Source organism: Narcine bancroftii, chromosome 4 (assembly GCF_036971445.1).
Source record: "Narcine bancroftii isolate sNarBan1 chromosome 4, sNarBan1.hap1, whole genome shotgun sequence".
In the NCBI taxonomy this organism is placed as follows: Eukaryota; Metazoa; Chordata; class Chondrichthyes; order Torpediniformes; family Narcinidae; genus Narcine; species Narcine bancroftii.
In genome coordinates this window covers 66,999,523-67,021,503 of record NC_091472.1, presented here as the reverse complement: position 1 = coordinate 67,021,503, position 21,981 = coordinate 66,999,523, and the positions used below count along the sequence as shown (strand labels likewise).

At 37.6% G+C, this 21,981-nt stretch overlaps 2 protein-coding genes across 7 annotated transcripts in view; one reads left to right on the top strand and one right to left on the bottom strand.

The window, feature by feature from the left end:
* Positions 1–6,052, top strand: part of fancl (FA complementation group L) — an 82,172-nt gene extending 76,120 nt beyond the window's left edge. For 2 of the 3 annotated variants that reach the window (XM_069931504.1, XM_069931505.1), the window contains exons 10-16: positions 1,474–1,624; positions 1,997–2,080; positions 2,165–2,210; positions 2,307–2,388; positions 3,431–3,547; positions 3,631–3,702; positions 3,791–4,699. In XM_069931504.1, the coding sequence (XP_069787605.1) occupies positions 1,474–1,624; positions 1,997–2,080; positions 2,165–2,210; positions 2,307–2,388; positions 3,431–3,547; positions 3,631–3,702; positions 3,791–3,826 (588 nt within the window). In that variant the 3' untranslated portion in view covers positions 3,827–4,699. Of the gene's footprint in view, positions 1–1,473; positions 1,625–1,996; positions 2,081–2,164; positions 2,211–2,306; positions 2,389–3,430; positions 3,548–3,630; positions 3,703–3,790; positions 4,700–5,785 lie in introns of those variants that run through there. The other variant, XR_011355772.1, reaches the window with a different exon arrangement.
* LOC138760648 (serine/threonine-protein kinase VRK1-like) overlaps positions 4,884–21,981 on the bottom strand; it is a 67,196-nt gene continuing 50,098 nt past the window's right edge. For all 4 annotated transcript variants that reach the window (XM_069931500.1, XM_069931501.1, XM_069931502.1 and 1 more), the window contains one exon: positions 4,884–5,280. In XM_069931500.1, coding sequence (XP_069787601.1) covers positions 4,939–5,280 — 342 coding nt within the window. In that variant the 3' untranslated portion in view covers positions 4,884–4,938. The remainder of the gene's footprint in view (positions 5,281–21,981) is intronic.

Below are 21,981 nucleotides of genomic sequence, written 5' to 3'. Positions count from 1 at the left end.
ACAACCTACCACACACAAAACCCTGTTGACTCTCCCAAATCAATTTCTGGCTATCCAAATAATTGTATATCCAATCTCTTAGAACACCTTCCAATAATTTATCATCTACTGACATCAGACTCACCGGTCTATAATTTTCAGGGTTACTTTTGGAGTCTTTTTTAAACAACGGAACAACATGAGCTACCCTCCTATCCTCTGGCACCACAACCGTGGCCAAGGACATTTTAAATATTTCTGCCAGAGTCCCTGCAATTTCTACACCATCCTCCCTCGAAGTCCAAGGGATTATCTTGTCAGGGCCTAGGGATTTATGCACCTTCATTTGCTTTGAGAGCGAGCTCTTCCTCCTCCTTGTATAGGTTCCATGACCTCACTACTTGCTTTCCTTACTTGCCATGACTCTGCGCCCGTTTCCCGAGTGAAAGGAAATCATTTAAGATTTCCTCCTCTTGACTCGTACAAAGCCTACCACTCTGATCTTCAAGGGGACTAATTTTGTCCCATTACTATCCTTTTGCTCTTAATATACCTGTAGGAACTCTTAGGATTTTCCTTCACATTTTCTGCCAAAGCAATCATATGTCTTTTAGCCTTCCTGATTTATTTCTTAAGATTTTTCTTTAATTTTTTTAATACTCCTCAAGTATCTCATTTGCTCCTTGTTTCCTATACTTGTTATGCACCTCTTTTTTTTTCCAAATCAGATTCCAATATCCCTCAAAAACTAAGATTTCCCATGCCTGGCTTTAATCCTGACAGGAACATTCAAACTCTGTACTCACAAAATTGAATCTTTGAAGGTTCTCTACTTACCTTGCACATCCTTGCCAAAAAATAACTTACTTGGGCAAGTTACTTTCTCATTTCCTCACTATTGGCCTTTCTCCAATTTAGAATCAACCCGAGGCCCAAACTTTACCCTTCTCCATAATTAACTTGAAACTAATGGCATTATGATCTCTGGACCTAAAATGTTCCCCTACACACACTTCTTTCACCTGTCCTGTCTCGTTCCTTGATAAGAGATCTAGATTCACGCTCTCTAGTTGGCATCCCGATATATTGATTTAGGAAACTTTCCTGAAAACATTTAACAAACTTTAAACCATCCAGCCCTTTTACAGTATGAGATTCATATATTGAATTCATTTTTATCTGCATATTTTCAGTTTGTCCCTGTGTTTTCTTGCTATTTACTGTATTCTAGGCTCAATGTTAATTGCAAAATTTAAATTCTATGTTTGAACAAGCCTGGATGATTAAAATATTTTTTTAAAAACTGATATTGTTAGTCTGAAAAATAAGACTAATTTGCTACATTCTCTCCCTTTGTTTTGTAATCACACTGTCTCACAGGTTCAAATATTTTAACAAACGAAATGTGAAATTTTATGAAACACTTTGCCATAAATCAACTCTTTCTCCATGACTTAATTGAAGAATTATTTTCCTTTTACTTTCATTTTTCAGAGTACCTTAAAAAACATCCATAGTCAGTTTCTAGCAGCACTGGATTCATTAAAGGAGTTCTGGGATGTTATGGATGAAATAGATGAGAAGACCTGGGTACTTGAACCTGAAAATACAGCGCGCACAACAACCACAAGGAGAATTGCTCTGAGTACAAATGTTTAATGAATAGTTATGGTTATATATAAATACACTCTTTTGAAAATTTGAATTATTTGGTAAGCTTTTTTTTAAAAAAATCCACAGGAACTCTGTATGGCAGGTTTTCAGATGCTAAAATCTTTTATTTACAAAACTTTTTTTTAAAAAAGCCCAATTAATTTATAACCTTGCCAGAGGGCCACAAAGGCCAACATGCCAACAAAGCAAGGTGAATAATAGAAATGTACCCAAAGAAACTCCTTAATCTCTACTCCTTTGTAACGCACCATACCAAAGTTGGATAATTCTTCAGAAATAAGTAATCTATTTGAACAGAACAGTGTATCAACATTAAATGCTTTTCTTGTTTTGGATGTTGCAGGTAACAATGTTTCGCTGAATCTAGAAGTGGACCCTAGACACCCAAAAATGTTGCCTGAATGTTGTTTCCTTGGTGCTGACCATGGTATGTGGTCTTCAGAAATAAATAAAAATTTTGTGCTTGCTTCTGCTAAACTTTAAAGTAGTAATGATATATGCTTATTCCTAGTGGTCACTCCACTGAAGAATAAGCTGAATACAAATATGCATCTTTGGTAAGTAGTCTGTAAGAATATTTTGAGTGCTGGTTGAAATGCAATAATCTTCACACCAAGTAAAATCTTTGCTAAGTAGTACAGGATGTTTTCCAGGTCTCTGGAGTGTACCATGCTGCAAAATCTAAAAGAAATATTGGAGATAGATTTTCCTTCCCCTGCCACCCATGAGAAGTTTGTAAGTTACAACCACTTTCTGTTAAATTAATAAACTAAAAATATAATTTACCTTACTGAGAGTATTTAAAAAAAATGTATAATGTACAGTTCTGGTAATTTGAAAGGAAAATTGCAGATTTCTTAAAAATATAAAAACATTTGAAAATAGCACAAAATAATTCCTGCAGATGCTGTTGGTGGGAGGAGATTGTACATATATTTTATACAAGTCGTACAATATTTATTCCAAATGTAGATTTTTTTTAACTTGTATTAACCAAAATCCTTACCTAGAGAGAAATGTTTTTTTTTACCATTTTCATATAATGGAAAGCTGTGATAATACCTGTAAATAATTACAATGGTTCTGGCAATGTTATAAAATGATTGGATAATTGTGCAGATAAATTGAGATCAATTTGTTGAGTTTAGTTAAATTTGCTTTCCTGAAAATTAACAGCACAAACCAAATTATGAAATGAGCTTCCTTGATTTATGTTACCTCACTGTCTCATGACAACCTTTTTTATGCATATTTTCAGGAATATTTCTATCAACGAGTATACCTGTTACTACCCTTTATTTTTAGTCAGAAGTTGGTTGATCAATAAAAGTCACTTCGCAGTAACCTAACCATTGATTTTCTAACTACTCACTTGCTGAAGGAGTTGATACCTTGGGAACTGGCTTTTGCGCTGGCAGTAGACTCCGAAACTGGTGGTGTAGGCTCTACTGAAATTTTCCAAGTCATTGTTTTATTAAATGGTGGGAGGCCCCTCTTTTAGTGAGCCCCGAGAGTCTCTGACAGTTTGGACTTGGGGCTGAGGGATTATCGTGTTGAAAACTTGGGCTTTATGCTTTTCAGCCAGACTTTCAATGTTCTTCACTGACTTAATCAAGTCAAGTGAGGAGCCGAAGTGGCCGCTGCAACCGTAAAAGTACAGTGTCTAGATAAAAAAAATTACATGTTGTAAGGACAATTATGATGGCCACCTTGGCTGTTGATAGTACAGTGCCTTTACAGGATCCCATGTTGTTCAACACATCCATTTGTTTGGCAGAGTTTTAGCATGGAATGTGGGATTTGTTATGCATACCGACTTGCATCATCCATACCAGATCAGGTCTGTGATGACCCACGTTGTGGACAGCCATTCCATCAAGAGTGCCTTTATGAGGTTAGTATGATTGAAAGCAGAAGTGAAAAATACAAGAATTTTTTTGTATAAACATAAAATGATCTAAATATTTAAATCTGCAGTGGTTACGAGGTCTACCTTCATCAAGGCAAAGTTTTAACATCATCTTTGGAGAATGCCCCTACTGTAGTAAGGTAAAAGGAACAGTGGGCAAGTGGTGGAGGGTGGGCTAGTTGACCTAGGAGTCATCATTAACAAATCCATTCTCCTTTTCTTTCTCAGCCAATTACAGTCAACATGACAAGCAACAGATCATAAACACTACAGAATGAAGACTGGATGTCTACACTTTAATCCAATAAATACCGATTTACCTGTTCATGAATCGGACAACATGGAACAAGGCCCTTAATCGACTTCTCCTCCTCTAGGCAAGACTGTACATTCACCTGATCTTTTCCTCTCATGGTTTTCTATACCTCTATGAGATCACCCTTATCCTCTTGCTCTCTAAGAAATAAAAACCTCACCTGCTCAACCTTTCCCTATAGCTCAGGTCCGGGCAACATGCTCTTAGATCTTCTCTGCACCCTCTCCACTTAACAAAATATTTCCGATGTTATAGTGGCCAGATCTGAACACAATATTTCATATGGGGCTTCAACAATGTCTTGAACAATTGCAATGTGGTCCTGCTGCAATATTTGGCTATTATCTGTCTTCACCATCTACATTATCAGAAAACTTAGTGTCATCTCGAAACTTGCCAGCATGTATGTTTTCATCTAAACCATTGATTTAAATGACAAACACAAATGGGCCTACCAGTCAATCCAATAGCATGCCATTAGTCATAGGCCTCCAGTCTGCTTTCACCATCACCCAATTTTAAATGAATTGTGCTTTGTTTTTAAACATATAACTGCTTTCCCATTGATCTCATGTGATCCAACCTTCCAGAGCAGCCTATCACGTGGAACCTTATTGATTGATTTGCTGAAATCCACATACATGTTAACAACTCTCTCCTTTGTTAACCATTTTGGACCCAGCTTCAAAAAAAATCTCAGATTTGTGAGATATAGCCTCCCACTTACACTGTTGACTATCCCCTAATCAGCCTTCATCCTTCTAAGTGCATATGTCTGACTGGTTTAATGTATCCTAGATTTTATACCTTAAATGGACGGGAGGGGGAGGTAGGGAGGGTGGGATGGGAGGAGGGAGGGGGGGGAGAAAATGGCACTGTATATGTGTGAAAAGGAAAAAGTGTGTATCATGGTTAATGTGATTTATGGTGTGAAAAAAAAAAATTTAAAAAAAAACTTCCTTAAATACAATTCCACTCACTGCTAAAATTAATCTGACTGGACAATTTTATTCACAAAAAAATTGACTTTTAATAGTCAAGTACAAATGTGACAGTACTTTTACATCAGAAGAATAATTAATGTTAATAAGGCTATGACTGCAGCACCATAGCAGAAGATATCTGATCTTATTCTGATTTCAGCCTGAGGTATGACAGAAGCTTCAGTTGGACAGATGAACTTTTCCTGCTTTTGACCAGTCATTATGATCTTTGGTCCCCTTTCCCTTCTCTTAAATTGTATCGAAGGTTCAGTTACTTCTGCCCAGTTTTGAACAGTCATTGTAAACTCTGGCTTCCTTTCTTTAATCCTCAACAGTTCTGAGCATTCACTAGTGCTCAAAGTATTACCTCTTCTTTTAATTTGTTGTTGTTCAAGTGCAATTTGCCTTGATACAGGTATCTGCAAGAAGAAAAAGATAATTAAAACATACTTCCAATTGCTCTTCTACTGAAAATTATATGCAACCAAAGACCAGATGCATTTCTGAAATTAAGTTTGACCATTAATGTAACATTACTTGTGTACAAACTATCCAGTCCATATTGGTCAATTATACTGCAAAAATTGTGTACACCAAGAATTCATATTTTCCTTTTAAATACCAGTGCCTTAATCCAAAAAAAAATTAGCACAAATATTTTGTAATAAGGAAACAATACAATTACTATTTAGCACTGATATAAAAGTTTCAAAAACTTCTTGGAATAAATCACATTAACTGAGTTGATTTTAATGGCTATACAACAAAATAATGAAAGCACCAAGGAATAAAAATACCATCTAACCATTTTGTAACATTATTTGTAATTCAGGGCACATATTTTCATTTGCTCAAAAAAAGATGAATGATCCTTAACAGCAAAATTATGCCTTGAAATAATGATTTACATTTTGCTTCCAACAGCTGTAGATTGTGCCTTACAACCATCAGCATTTTTGAGTTACCACATGTAGTTCTGAAGTTATTCAACTAGTATTACCCTCCAGCAGAAGAGGCACGATTACACCACCAGAGATGCAAAATCTATGTTCATTCAGTTAATACTTAGGGAGTCCTGCATAGTTAAACCAAGTTTCTGCTGGTCTCCTCAAGAAGAGCGTTTTGAAGAACCAGTGCAATTAAAGGCTGCCATATTTTCAGCTGCATTCCTTGACTGTAAAGTGCTTTGTTGATCAACATTAACAGTAATTATGAATAATAAAACAGGCTCACAACAAAAATTATATTTATAAGCCCTGTTCAAATTGACAAATATATTGAAAACTAGGTCAAGCATTAACACAAACTGTATCACAACGGAGTATACGAACTCTCAAATCAGAGTCCTGGAAGTGTAAATGACTTGTGCAGAAATCCTGCTCAGTATGTGCAGGCCCAAATTAAAAAGCTCAGTGCTAATCTCAAGCTTTTACTACTGTTAGGGCTGCCATAAGTAAAAAGGAAGGAATATTTATGAAAGTTAATAAAGGGCTTTTAATTATGAAAGCAGCTGGTGATGAATTTGAACCAGGAATAATCTGAACGGTATGCATGTCTGAACAAATAATGCAGATGAAAACAGTTAAGTTCCTGCTGATATCAATTGAACTAAATTACAATGATGGGCTTTACAGATGGTGATCTCTACCCAAGCAAATTGGTAGAGAAATTAGGAGAATTAATGGTAAAAGCAGCATTCTTTTGTGGACCCTGGCACCAACAATGATGGAATGGATTCCTTCTGAACCAGACAAGGACCAGCGTCCTGCTAAAGATCAGCTAGAGAGATGGTTTTAAACTATAAAGGTGAAGCAAAGCAATTATAAGAATTGAAATGAGCCTAAATATAGATTAAAGAGGAAAGGAGAGCATACGACAGAACACTCATAACAACATATCTGGTTGGAGAACAAGCTGTAATAGAACCAGAGTGACTAGTTACTGAATATCAATAAACCAGGCCCAGAATTAAAGAGGAAATGCAGGCAGTAACTTGCTGACGAGAATCAGACGAGAGAAAGGTTTGCAGATATATCAGAGATAGCAGGGTAGAATCCAGAGAGGCAATGGAGGAAAAATTGAGTGAAATGCCTTACTAGAAATAAGAATGAACATCACAAATGGAAGCAACAGTCAAACACAACTATTTTTCTGCCTAGTCCCACTGACCTGCCCCTAGTCTATAGCCCTTCGTAACCTTTCCATCCACGTACCTGTCCAAATTCTTCTTAAATGTTAAAATTGAGCCCACATTCACCACTTCAGCTGGCAGCTCATTCCATACTCCCACCACTCTCTGTATGAATAAGTTCCCCCTACACTTTCACCTTTAACTTCTGGTTTGTACCTACCCCCAGTGGAAAAAGCCTACCTACATTTACAGTCTGTAGCTCTCATAATTTTAAATACCTCGATCAAAGGTTTTTCTTTCTACGCCCATCATAATTTCACAAAATTTTTAGGATAGGTATACATAAGAGTAAATACAAGCAAGTTTTTTTACTCTGAGGTTATGAGACATAAAAACCAGAGGACATGGGTTGAACAGGGAATAGTTTAAAGGGAACATTGGGGGAATTTCTTCACACACAAATGGTGGGAGTGTGGAATGAGCTGCCACCTGAAATGGTGTATGTGGGTTCAATTTTAACATGTAAGAAAAATTTGGTTTATGGGTGGGAGGGGTATGAATGGATATGCCCTGGGTGCAGGTTGGTAGAATTTGGCAGAATAATACTTCGGTGCAGACCAGAAGGGTGAAAGAGCCTGTTTCTGTGCTGCAGTGTTCAATGGTTCTGCAATTTATGAAAAGAGGGGAGTTGACAAGATAACTTTTCACACAATAATAACGAGTGTTTGGAATTCATAACCACTTTAGATAATGAAAGTAGAAATCCTGATAACAGGTGAAAACTTCTTAGATGAACACCTTTAACTGCAATGGTATCTCCAGTTATTGATGGCATGAACAGAAATCAGCTTGATTTTGACATGCCAATTTTTTCTTAGGGTGGGGAGGACAGGGTAATCCAATATTAACAGAAAATTTATTTTAAAATGTTAAGGATCAAAAGGTATAGTATCTGAAACACTTGGGACTCGATGTTGGTTTTTGGGTTTTTCTGGTTTTCGCAACAAAACTGAAAACCAAAACGGCACAGTAACATCAGCAGATAAACAACACAATATGAATCCACAAATGGAAAAATCACATGAAATAATGTTTAATATGCACCAAAAAAATACTTGATCTTTGTCTCCGGTCCCCAACCACCACCGCTGCCGGTCCCTGCTCTTGTCCAGGAGCCTGATGCGACTTCTTCGATCCCTATTGCACCACATCTGATGTTCAGAATGAAGTCACTGACTCTGGCTGCAGCCAATGCTGAAGGCTTGGACCTAGCTCCGTCTGGCATCTTCCCAGCCCGAAGCAAAGATCCCGGGGTTTTTTTTTACTGTTTTTGTAATGAAACTGGCGCCATCAGAGCATTAAAGCCCCACATGAGCAAGTGAGGCTTTGAATTTTTTTTTCTACTTGTGACATCATCTTGGCACTAAAAAGTTTATTTTTATTGATCTTCGGTTTTCAGAACTTTGGATATGGTGTACATGACCTACTTCATTACAGGCTCCTAATAAAGTGTCCCCTAAGATGTTAATACTCTAAAATAGGTGGACTGAACATGGTGAACAGCCAGCATCTTCTTCACCCAAGGTTGTAATGGTGATAAAGTCACGTTCCACCTTAAGCCCTTATGGCTTAGGGATTGCTTAAGGTGGAATGTGAGTTTAAGGAGGCAGTTTGAAAACCACTGCACTAAACAAACTAGAGCAGTGGTTCTCAAGTGTTTTCTTTCCACTCACATACTACCTTAGGCAAACTCTGTTATTACCATCTCATCGATCTCCCTAATAAACAATTAATGCTTTTCATGTTTACTATCACTTCTGCTTCAGGTTGCTCATCTACACAAAATACGACACAGAACTGAAATGGAAATTAGCCCAGTGTCTGTATCTCCAAATGTCACAATTGCAATATCACATCCTAAAACATTTTCTTCCAGTCTGAATAACTCCTGTTTTGGGAGTGTTCAGAAATTACTGCGATGGACTTCAGGGAACTTGAACTAGGTTTGTAACCATTCTGCTCTGCCAAATACACGGGGGAATGCATCTCCAACATCAACAAATATCACAATAGAATCTACTGGAGACCCACGGGCATCAGTCATCAGTTTTCTGGATGTCCCACTAAAGCAGCCGATTTCAAACTGGCCCCTCTAAACTCGCATTCCACCTTAAGCCCTTATGGCTTAGGGATTGCTTAAGGTGGAATGTGAGTTTAAGGAGGCAGTTTGAAAACCACTGCACTAAACAAACTAGAGTAGTGGTTCTCAAGTGTTTTCTTTCCACTCACATACTACCTTAGGCAATCCCTTACTATTACAGAGCACCAATACTTGAAGTGGTATGTGAGTGGAAAGAAAAAGGTTGAGAACCATTGAACTCGAAGCTTGTTGCTACTTAAACAGTGGCAGCGAGTGTTTGGAAAAAAGAACTGACAAGTGTCCACCCTGCTACCCTCACCCCAATGCCAAAGGCATGAGGGTTCAATGGGCAATTTTTGGTAAAAGAAAAAAAGGTCTTAATTAACAAATGAAGCTAATGCAACCATTTCATGTACATCTACAAACAATGATGAATCCGCTGGAAAATTATTTTAAAATTTTCTGCATCTGTGAAATCTTCCTGTAGTGATGTACTAATCACCCAAAAGGAGAGACTGACTGAATTAATCAGCAAAACTAAAGTTAAAAATTTAGGGTAGAAAATTTGTCCTTGATTAACACATTGCACGCTGATTCCAAAATATGATTTCTATGCAAGGGAACTGCACAATTCATGTTAAAATGAGCATTGGGCTTGCAACACACCCATGTTTAGATGTCAACATGGTGAATTTTCACTGCAAAACTAATTGAACAAAAAAAAAAGCACAAATAAAAATTAGTGTATGTAAATTAAGTAAATAGATAAGCTCACTTTCCTATTGTTCAATAACTCCTTTAAACTCTTTGAATGTACCCATTCTTATTTGTAAATAATTGTATTAATCTTTATCCACCAGCAAACTGTTTTAAGCAGCGGATACAATCGTTACCTTATTTAGAATAAGTGATTTTGACAACACAAACGATCCGTTTTCCATCTCATCCTGTGATAGCTTGACATAAGCAGATGCTCTCAGTGTGAAAAGCAATGACTCTGGTCTACAACAGTTCTTTCAACTATTGAACACCTACACTTGAGCTTCCTGTAATACACCCTCATCCATTGTAAGGATGAGGCCAAAGGTAAACTTGAACATCTTATTCCTCCTGGACAGACTTAAGTGCAATAGCATGCAGTACCCCACCCTTATCTGGTTTCACTACAGTACAACTCCGATTATCCAAAATGGTCATGACTGGGGCTATGTCGAATAAGCGTTTGTTCGGAGAACTGGTCTTTTTTTTTAAATGGCCCAGCAGCAACAGCAAATCACTTGTATCAATGTTTAAATAATAAAAAAGCTAAGGCCTTTTAAGCATTAAAATCATGTTTAATTCTCACCAAAAAATGCTGCCCACAACTGATTCCTGACACGTTCACACCAGCGCCGCTTATCCCCAGGGAGGCTTCCCGGGCCGGTGGAACACTCACTGGTGAGTTGGCAGGCTCCTGTCTCCCTGGTTGATGGAGCTTCTGATCCCAACGCCAGAGTCCCAATTCCAAATCTTCCCCTAGGCCTATCATTATAGACACACCAGGTGTGTATGTGCAGTAGTAGGCTGATAGGACAGTTCAGAATTGGTGTCAGGAGTTCTGTGCCAAGGGCGGGAGGAAAGGGGTGAGGGAGGGGAGGGGAGAGAACACCACTAAGGTCCTGCTCCTGCCCGGGAAGCTGCCCTCTGATGATGCCGGCTTGCAGCTGGAAGACAGCAGCATGCAGTTTGAGAAGGAGAGATGGAGAGAAAAGTCAACAGGGGAAGGTAAAGAAATTAAAAGAAAGTGGAGGGAGCTAATTGAAATGAGGAAAATTGTAGTTCTAATTTCACGTTGGGTGAATTTGTTTTCAGTGTGAGGTCAGTTCAGCTCTGAAAAAAATTTGGATAAATGAGGATTTCGGTGAACCCGATTTCAGATAATCAGAGTTGCACTGAACTTCCATCTTTACCTACTATGTACTTATATTTTGCTTATTTCTAACTTTTCTATCCTTACCCAGTGGTCACTCCCTCTACCTGTCTCATCACCTCTCACACCTTCTCTCCTATCACCTTTGGTCCCCATCCACCTTTGTGTACATATATGACACCTTTCACACTTGTCTTAATGAAGGTTCCAGATCCAAAATATTGATTGACCATTTCTACCCATTGTTGCTGCTCAAGATTCCAGCATCATATTTTTGTGTTTCTTTATTTTTCTATCCTGTTTACTGTTTGCAGAGAAAGGTCTTACTCATGACACAGATTTGGTTATAGTAAGATTTGGCCAATGTCAAGACAAGATTTGAAAGAGAGCTATAGGATTTCATGTTGACAGAAATTAAAACCCAATAACCAATCTCTGGAAAATCTTCTTACTTGACAAGAAAATATCTTTTTCAATGAATGCTGTATCAATCCAATGAAACAGTATTGTTTGATTTGGACTAAGTAAAATTGAACTATTCTTTAAACTACAAAATGAATTTTGATGTTTCTCAATATAGCAGTCACAATTTTAATTGTGTATCCCGCCCTTGGAAAATAAGCACCATTTGCGAGATCTTTTACATATTACCATGGTCTGCATTCTACAAAGAGGCACTTTGCATGGACATTCAAGCTAACCTTTATTAAAATTATAGTTTAGTACAATAGTCATGCCTAACTTAACTGGAAAATGAATTATTCAATAATAAAGTGCCTTTTCTCTTTTAGACAGCCATTACTGATTTTTTTTCTGCTGTGACATATGCTACTGTGACAATTAACCTTTACTAATTCTGCATTACTTCTGACATGACACTTAATCACATAGCTTTCGAGCTACTTCGCTGAATATTCAACTAATTCTAATGCAACCAAATGCAAAATGTAACTGGCATTCTTTGCTGAAAGAGGCTTGCCATTTTGTGATCCATTTGATTTAACTTAAAGTGACTTTTTTTAAAAAAAGTCTTCCATGTGCACTTTTTGATCTTTTTTAAAATCCATGCACCTGATAGGCATTGTTGTTTTTTGTTCCTCAAAAACAACGTAAGCTTTCAAATTACGTTGAAAGCTTCCAAAATTTGAATTCAAACCTCATTTCGAGGACAACCAAATGTGTCTCAGACATCTAACAATCCCTTCAAAAGCACATACAGGCCTGCATGCCCCATGGAAGCATTATAAAAAATGCATACTTTTCATTCTTATCAATAGTGTGCCATACACTTTCAGACCTGCCTTCCCTCTCAGAGCAAGAGTAGCTACTGAAATGTCTGGAAAAAATTAATGAAAGAGCAGTTATTTCACATAAATCCCTTTTCTTCCATTAGATCATTTTTCCATTTATCTTCCATAAACACAACTTATATTTTTATTTTTCTGTTTTATTCCATTAAACCCACTTTTGTTTTAAATATAACCAATCTCCAATACCAATAACTATTAGCTCGAGTCTTCTGAAGAGCTGTGGTTTCTCATGGACGTGGCAAAATATAAGAATTTCACACAATTTGGTTCGAATGTAGACCTACCAAACTTGAGGACAATGAAGATTGCAGAAACAATCACTGACACTGGACTTGCAGAATCCAGAAGCTGATCTGCAGATTACCCAGAATTTATTGTGAAACACAGAAGTCTGCAGTCACTGTGATTGTAGTGAAAACACACAAATGCTGGAGGACCTCAGCCGGACTTGCTGCATCCATATATTACTGACGTTTTGAGCCTGAGCCCTTCATCAAGGTACGAGTAAAAGGCAAGAATGAAAGGGGGAGGTGTACAGACCAGCAGACAAAAGATGTTAACCGGCATGATGAGGATAGAAAAGAGGAAAGAGAATTGATTGGGAAGAGAGGCTGTTTTTGGCCCTGTGAAAGGAGACAGAGAAAAGGGAGAGAGTGACGTCAGAGACAAAGACGGAGACAGAGCTGGAGAAAAGGAGACAATTCAAAGCCTGCCAAACAAATGTTTATCCAAAACAACTTCAGACTCATGGAGCCAATGGAAGAAGAATGGACAACCAATCAGTGATTGCTGGTGGCAAAGTAGTGCACAGAAGGCCAACAACACAACATTGAGGGCTGAAGGTCCTGTGCTGTAATGTTCCAACTAACCATAGGTGAATTGAACATTTATATTATTGTAATTGTGTAAGCATACAGTAAAGGTGAAATCAGCTGAGGCTTCTGCACCTGATCTTGTCCTAATCACTTCCATGAAAATTTAGGCCTTTGAATCCGCAAATCAGGAAGCTTTGAACTACAATGACTTTCAAAGTTAAATGACGTACCAAATGTTATATGCGAATATTATCTCCTCTCGGAATAAAATATTGGTATTTGGGAAATGTTTGAGGGTAAATACTGATTAAAAAAAATCTAAAAAGTGATTCTTCATTTCAAGGTAAACATTCAACCCCTCCTCAAACCACTCCTGAGCCCTGGTATATTAAATGGCCTTGATACATGATATTTCATTCCACTTCATCTCTGCATACATGAGCATGTCACTTATCACACCACCATCTGTGGACTGAAAACTGATGATGCATTTGTCTTTTTTTACAGTAGTCAATGCAGTACCACAAGTAATTATTTGTGAAAAGAGCTGTGAGACATCTCACACTGATGTACTGCCAGAAAAGCAAGTAGTTATTTTACAACTAACATAACATGATGGCCTCAACAACTACCATCCAATATCACATAGCAGGCAGTCTCAAACTGTGGATGTGCAGTAAAATTGCTGCTATTTTTTTCCTTCCCCAAGTTACAAATTTCTAATATTTACTGAATATTGTTTGAATTTTATTCTAATACATTTCAAAGAGAAAACATAATTCTCATTTTGACCATTATTATAAAATTTAAAATAATCTTTTTAACTGGACTGGGGGTCTGTTCCACTAAGCTTCTGTGCTCTGTCCATAATGGTCATCCCAAGCTCCTGGTTCCATGCCACTTTGACTCCCTTTCCCATTCTTGCACTGATCTGTCCATTGTTGGTCTTCACTGTCAGTGAGGCCCAATATAAACTGGAAGAACAACACCTCATATTCTGTCTGAGGAATCTACAGCCCCATGGTAAGACAAGTGAATTTTCCAGTTTCAGTTAACGAGTCTCCTCTCTTCTTCTGATCCACTTCTGTTATTCTCCCCTCCCTCTCCCCATTTTTGTTCCTTTTTGCACCCAGCCCCCACCCATTTTCATCTGCTCTCCTTGGTTCCTTCTTCTTTAAACCACACTTCACCAACATTCCCCCTCACTCCCACCTTAGTTCCATCCAATCCTATCTGTCCTTCACCTCTCTCTAAATAGTTTTCATTAGATCAACATCATCCTCCTCTCTACCTATCAGATTCCTGCACAGGTAGCTTTTGTCTTCACTTAGCAACCCTCTTCTATCTCCAACTCCACCCTCTGACTCTGTTTTCTTCATCGGACACCTTTTTTTTTAACCTTCTTGCCTTTTCCCTCTTTTGACTGGCACCTCACTGTCTGCTGCAATAGCATGGATCTCCCAGAGGCCATCCATTTCAATTCCCCATCCCATTGCCTTGCTCACATGTCTGTCCATGGACTCATTCACTGCCTGACTGAGATCACCTATAAATTGGAGGCACATCTCATCTTATATCTGAGCACTTCCAACCAGATTAACATTAACATCGATTTCTCTGGTTTCCTTCTTCTTCCCCCAGTCACCTTTCCCCTAGCTCTGTCTGTCTGCCTCTCTTCCCTTTTTCCGCTGTCTCCTTTCACACAGCCAAAATCAATTCTCACCTCTCCTCTTATCATATCCAATTAACACCTTTAGTTGGTCTGGACTCCTCCCCCTGCCAGTCTTCAGTCTTTATTCTGACACCTTCCTGTTCTTTGTTTATTCCTTGAAGAAGGGCTCAGGACCATAAAGTCAGTTATGTATTATTTTGAGATTGATGCCTGGCTTGGGATGGCCCAGTCATGGGAAATCACATTCCTGCATTCATTCTCTAAGCCCTGTAACAACTATCTAGGTTTCAAAAGAGCAGAGGCCTATTCTACTTATCTCCTTTCTGAGGGTCTATGTGATAAACCATTGTGGCACTCCATCCATAACAAGTGAGGCTGGGCCAGTGTATAATATTGCAGTTAAAGTCCCACAAGGATCCTTTATAACTGCATTCAGATGCAACTTGATTACAAACCAAAACAAAATTATTTAACCCGGATATGCAACTGCTTTGTCCTTTAACAAGAAAACATATCAGATCTAATAATAATGACAACAGTTACTTGATTAGTATACTGTTTCTCAAAAGATCATGAATATTGTGTGTACAATCAGACAAAGTCCCCTCAAAAAAAATCTGTGTTACTATAAAATAATAACTGCTCTGGTACACAGATGTCGATATTTCTTGTCAATTGTAATTTTAAATAACTGTGAGCTAAGGATTGTCTACCAAATAAGCTTTTTCTTGATTGCATGGATATTTTAAGTCAACTCTGAAAGCAATGCCATGGAAACATAAATGCTGGAATTTAGGGCAAAAAAAAAACAAAACGATGAGGAACAAATGGGATGGGCAGCATCCATGGGGAGAAATGGAGAGTTGACATTTCAGGTGAGCAGATGATGATGGAGTCTTGATTATTAAGTGCGTCAAATTTTATAGGGAGAAGGCGAAAGGAAAAAAAAAACATTAACCACCAGTTGAATCGCAGAATAGACTCAATGGGTTAAGAGGCTTAATTTTGCTCCTAAATCTTATATCCAAAATTCACAATAGTGTTTTTCAGAATGAAAACAAACATGCTTAAAGGTTAAAGGAAATGCTTCTTTAAAGTTGACACTGGCATTCTGGAGTTTCAGCATGAAGACAGACAAGGGTAAGAGGATCAAAAATATACATATGAAGAGCTTGAAACAAAGCTGCAAGTCGCAATTTTGATCAGTGGAATTGTTAATCAGGCATCCAGCTATCTTGCTTCAAATAAGTAACTTCAAGAAAAGCTCAACATTTACATTTTTATTGCTATAACAATCACCCATTCCTGATCAGTGATGAAGCAATACAATTGCAAGAAAATAGGAATATATAAAAAAATTTGAGCATATTTACGCTTTTGTAGTCTTACAGGCTATACACTGCATTTAAATATTTATTTGGTAACGAAAGCTATCTCTCTCGCCACTGATGATCCAAAAATCGCTATACTTGTTAACTTTTTCAGATTTAAAAAAATAAAACTCATAAGTTTATTCCTGGCATTTAGCAATCATACTTGTTCATTTTGAACTCTTAAAAAAAGGAAGAATTCAATAAATATGAATAATTATCTCATAATTTATTTTTAAATTCACATATCTCACACTAGTTTTTTTTTTAACCCTGTACAAGTTAATCAATTTTTGATTGTTATGGAATCCTTGAAATTTAGATCCTCTGTCTCAATGTGATGATGAGATTTACCATTTGATTAATTAATACAACTATACTTTCCAATTCACTTTATTCAACACCATCTATACACTCTCTAGTTAATTCCAAAACCACGCTGAGCTTTAGTGTATCCTTTAATTTTCCCTATTCTGCTTTTCCTCATGCCTTGCTATCAGCTGCAAACTTGCACATTCTAATTTTCATTCTTTCATCAAGATCATTCATAAATTGAGAATATTGTTAGCAGGAAAGGACCCAGAGCTCATCTCAGAGTTTCTCAGTCGTTTGTAGCTGTCCGATTAGAACTTGTCCCATTAATCATTACTCTCTGTCTGTCTGCCTGTCTCCCTGCACCTCCTCCTCCCCACTGTCTCTCCACTCAGTGCCCCTCTCCCTGCACTCCTTTTCTCTCTGCCCCCTTCCCTCAATCTGACCCTCTCTCCATGGAGTCATTCTCCCTGTCCTCCCTCTCTTTGCCCCACCATCTCTCTCTACTCTTTCCTCTATAAATGCTCAAAATTAATGTGTGCAGTAGATTTAAAACATCTTTGTTACTGTAAATATCATAGTAACAGGCCTTTAATTATCAAGTTTGTATGATCTAATTTTATAATATAAGACATCAACATAATATTCCACAAAGTAAACAAAATTAGCGTTCAAGTCGATGTTTAGCATTAATTCTTTTAGTGTTCATCGATTCACTGCAACTGTTTTTTTTAATATATCTTACCACTTGTGTTCCAATATATAATGACATTGATTAAATGGCATGTTGAAGATGTCTGGCATCTAAAGGAGCCTGTTCAGTGAATGCCAGCAAAGAAATCTTTGGTCTCAGCTCAACATGACTGTATTCACTTTAAGTTTTTGGATAAAAAAACAGAATCCTCATTCAAGTTTTCTCCCTGCGAACAAACTTGAAACCTATCTCACCCATGGCCAATGTCACACTACATGGATTTCAGTGTTCTATGGTTCAATAGCTAAGGAAAATTCCCTTTAAAGTTATATGCACCTTATGTTCCTTTTGACCACTATATATTCAATGGTAAAATCAGTTTTTTAAAAACTTTATAAGATACAAAAGTATATACATATATAAAAAACCCTATTACAATTTGTTAGTAAAATACAAAATAATAAATTAGTAAATTAGTACACTACCCCTCTCCCCACCCAACCACCCAACTATGAAAAAAAAACCCAATCTACCCCTATCTCTACCTGATAATGTGATAACGGGCATACAAAAGTAAGTGCCTCTTTATGATATATATAAAAAAATAGTTACCATTTACTCAGACCCATTTATTTTAAAAATAGTTCCCACATTTTAGTAAAAAAAATTATTATTATGTAAACTATATGTTATTTTTTCTAATACACGATTTCAATTTGTTATGCCATCTTTGAATACTTATCTCTACATCATCCTTCGATGTAACCGCTAAACATTTTCTTGCCATAGCTAGAACCAAGCAAATAAATGCAATTTGAAATTTATCTAATTTTAATCTCTCTTTTAAATCTGTCATGAGTCCTAATATAAAAAAAATAAAGAATCAACTAATACTGAATATCGTACAAACATTCTACAAATTCTCTCATTTTCACCCAAAAATTTTGCATCTTTTCATAAGACCAAACTGAATGTGAAAATGTCCCTTTTTGTATTCCACAATGAAAACATAAATCTGAATCCTAAAATCATATTATTTCAACTTTTCTGGTGTCAAATATAACTGATGTAAAAAATTATAATTAACTATATCTCACATTAATCAACCTAGTTAAAGCATCTTCACACAGTTTTACCCAATCCTCCTCCGCTATAAAAAGTTCTAATTTCTTCTCCCATTTATCTTTTATTTTAAAAACACTAGGTTTATTCATCTTTTCTTGCACCAAAGTATATTTCTGATATAAAACCTTTTTTCAAAGATTCTGTAATTAACTTTTCAAACCTATCAAAGTAATAAGTTTAAGTTCCTGTCCAAGATTTTCTTTTAAAAAATCTCGCATTTGATAATAAGCAATGATATCCCAAATTTTTCTTGTAACTGAGCAAAAGAAAGAACGACGCCCTTCTCAAAACAATCTCCCACCCTTCGAATACTTTTCAAATCCCAATCCTTTTAATATTGACTATTGAGAATGGAATAATCCTATTTCTATATATTGAGGTCTGAACAGTAATTTTACCCTTAGATCCAATCATATAATCTCTTATACCAAATTTCCAATAAATGTTTAAGTCCAGGCACATTATAAGTCTTTAAAACATTTGGTCTCCATTTATATATAAAATAATTGGCATTGTTCTCTGAAAGCTGTGACAATTCAACTTTTGCCCATATTGGAATTTGTTCAGTATTTGACATTCGGTTAATAAATTTCAATTGTGCAGCTTTATAATAATTCTGAAAATTTGGTAATTGAAGGCCTCCTAACGCATATTTCCAAGTCAATTTTTGCAAGAAACTCTAGATAATTTACTCTTCCATAAAAATAGACAAACTGCAGCATTCAGTTCTTTGAAAAAAGCCTTTGTTAAAAAACAAGGAATAGATTGAAAAAGATACTGTATTCGAGGAAACACATTCATTTTAATACAATTCATAAAATCAGTTATTGAGAACAAGTTTATTATGTAATTTCCCATAGCTTTATTTTAGAAGGAATTTCATCTTTATTCTTTAAAGAGACACAGGTAGACAGAGGGGATTTCTCCCTCTTCCTGTCTCTCTACCCCTTTCACCATCCATCCAATATTCTGTCACCTTTTAGACCATCTCAAGCTTCTTTCCTCTTTCAGAGACACATTATTACTCCCTTTTTTACTTTAGTCTTAATAAAGTGTCCCGACCCAAACCAATGACTGGCCATTTCTACCCAAGGATGCTCTTTGATCCACTGAGTTCATCCAGATTTGTACTTTTTTTGTTGTATCTCAAGAACAAATGTAGTCTGTCCCCCTTTTCCAAAAAAGAAAAAGGAGTATTGAAATCCAGTCCAGATTAGGCTCCAGGCCTCGCCACCAGTCATCTATAGAGTAGAGCAGGCCACAAGCTGAGACCTGGGCTTCGTCATTGGACATCAATGCCATGCCTCATGGACTTACAATAGCCTGTCCTGTAAAAGATCTTTCATACAGTTTCTAAATGGATGCAATATTCAAAAACATTTAAAATTATTAAAAACTAATTAATTATTTTAAAAGATTTATCAGATATAAATTAAAACATTCATATTAACTTATCATTTAAACAGCACTTACATTGTTGGTACAAGTTGACAATCAGTCTCTAAACACCATGCATGGCTGATCTAATGCTGAAAGGTCATATGCAAAGTTTTATCTGGCCCTTTATGTTAAACAGCTGAGCTCTATCCCAGGACTCGGTGCTGAAACAAGCAGCAAGCCAGTTGTTATATCTATCCACATTTCTACTTTCACACTCCAGTGTGCAGTGTGAAAGTCAAGAACAGACTGACCCCACAAACTTCCAGAAAAAGATAACTATCTTTTAGCCCATTGCTGATTCCTGTTCTTTCTTTTCTTTGGCTTGGCTTCGCGGACGAAGATTTATGGAGGGGTAAATGTCCACGTCAGCTGCAGACTCGTTTGTGGCTGACAAGTCCGATGCGGGACAGGCAGACACGGTTGCAGCGGTTGCAGGGGAAAATTGGTTGGTTGGGGTTGGGTGTTGGGTTTTTCCTCTTTTGTCTTTTGTCAGTGAGGTGGGCTCTGCGGTCTTCTTCAAAGGAGGTTGCTGCCTGCCGAACTGTGAGGCGCCAAGATGCATGGTTTGAGGCGATATCAGCCCACTGGTGGTGGTCAATGTGGCAGGCACCAAGAGATTTCTTTAGGCAGTCCTTGTACCTCTTCTTTGGTGCACCTCTGTCACGGTGGCCAGTGGAAAGCTCACCATATAACACGATCTTGGGAAGGCGATGGTCCTCCATTCTGGAGACGTGACCTACCCAGCGCAGTTGGATCTTCAGCAGCGTGGATTCGATGCTGTCGGCCTCTGCCATCTCGAGTACTTCGATGTTAGGGATGAAGTCGCTCCAATGAATGCTGAGGATGAAGCGGAGACAACGCTTGTGGAAGCGTTCTAGGAGCCGTAGGTGATGCCGGTAGAGGACCCATGATTCGGAGCTGAACTGGAGTGTGGGTATGACAACGGGTCTGTATACTTTTTATTAAATGGAGATCTATAATTCTATTTCCAACCACCTGGATATTTGTCTGAATGTCAACCAATCAGGTTTCTGCCCCACTACATCAAAATCACCAATGATCTCAAAGGTAATCTGTTCCGCTGCAGCTTTTAAACCCTTTCAGTCTCTGAAGTAAATGCCCCACACGGTGCTCCATCACCTTCCCATCAAGTCAAGTGGGAACCCTTTCACCTGGTTCCATTTTGACCTTCCTGGGTTGTACCTACCCTTGTGACCCTAACGATTTACCCTTCTTTCCTCCCATTTTCCACTCAGCTGTTGACCCTTTGCAATATCATCCAAAGACTCAGTATCAATTTAACACAATGACCCTAACAGCATGACCACCCAACCCTCCAATCGACCCTGACTCCACAGCAATCCTTCGACCCATCAAACAGCAACTCATTTAAAGACTCTTACTTGTGCACTTTATTGATTTGTTTTATTTTCTCTGTATTGCCCTGTCATTATCTATTTACCTTGTTTATATATATATGGTGTGTAGGTGTGTAGGGATTTTTTGTGCACGACCAATAAGTGGTAATTCTGCCTCGCCCGCAGGAAAAAGAACCTCAGAGTTATATGTGATGTCATGTATGTACTCTGTCAATAAATCCGAAATCTGACCCTGATTTCACAACCAACCCTCCAGTCAATCACCCCTCAACCCTCCAGTTGGCCATGACCTGAGGGCCACCCCTCAACCCAGGGCCATTCTTCAACCCTCCAGTCCACCTTGATCCTTAGGCCACCCCTCAACCCTCCAAGGCCTCCCGATGGTCAAGATGCTTATCAATAATGGATGAATAGAAATTTCCTCTATTTACATTTTGGAAAAATAGTCAATATCAAAACCCTGGCAAAGCAAAACTGAACCTGTCTACACTAAACCTTGAACCACAAATATGTGCTATCATTAAAAACACATTTCTCTGCAACATCGGCCAGCTTCACCACAACCTCCACTCATTTGCGGCTCGTGCAAATATGCCCTTTTAGACTTGACCATTTGAAAGCAAATCTGGACAAACTCCTTTGTTCTACGCTGCATTAACTTGAGATCAAATATAAATCTGCTATCCATTTCCTAACTCACCCATCTCAGTGCATGCTGCATTATTGATTAAGTAACATGTCAATTTTAACATTCCTTGTTTGATCAGCGTGAATAAAGATAAATGAGAGTGAGAGAACAAGAAAGAATAAGTCAATGTGGTGG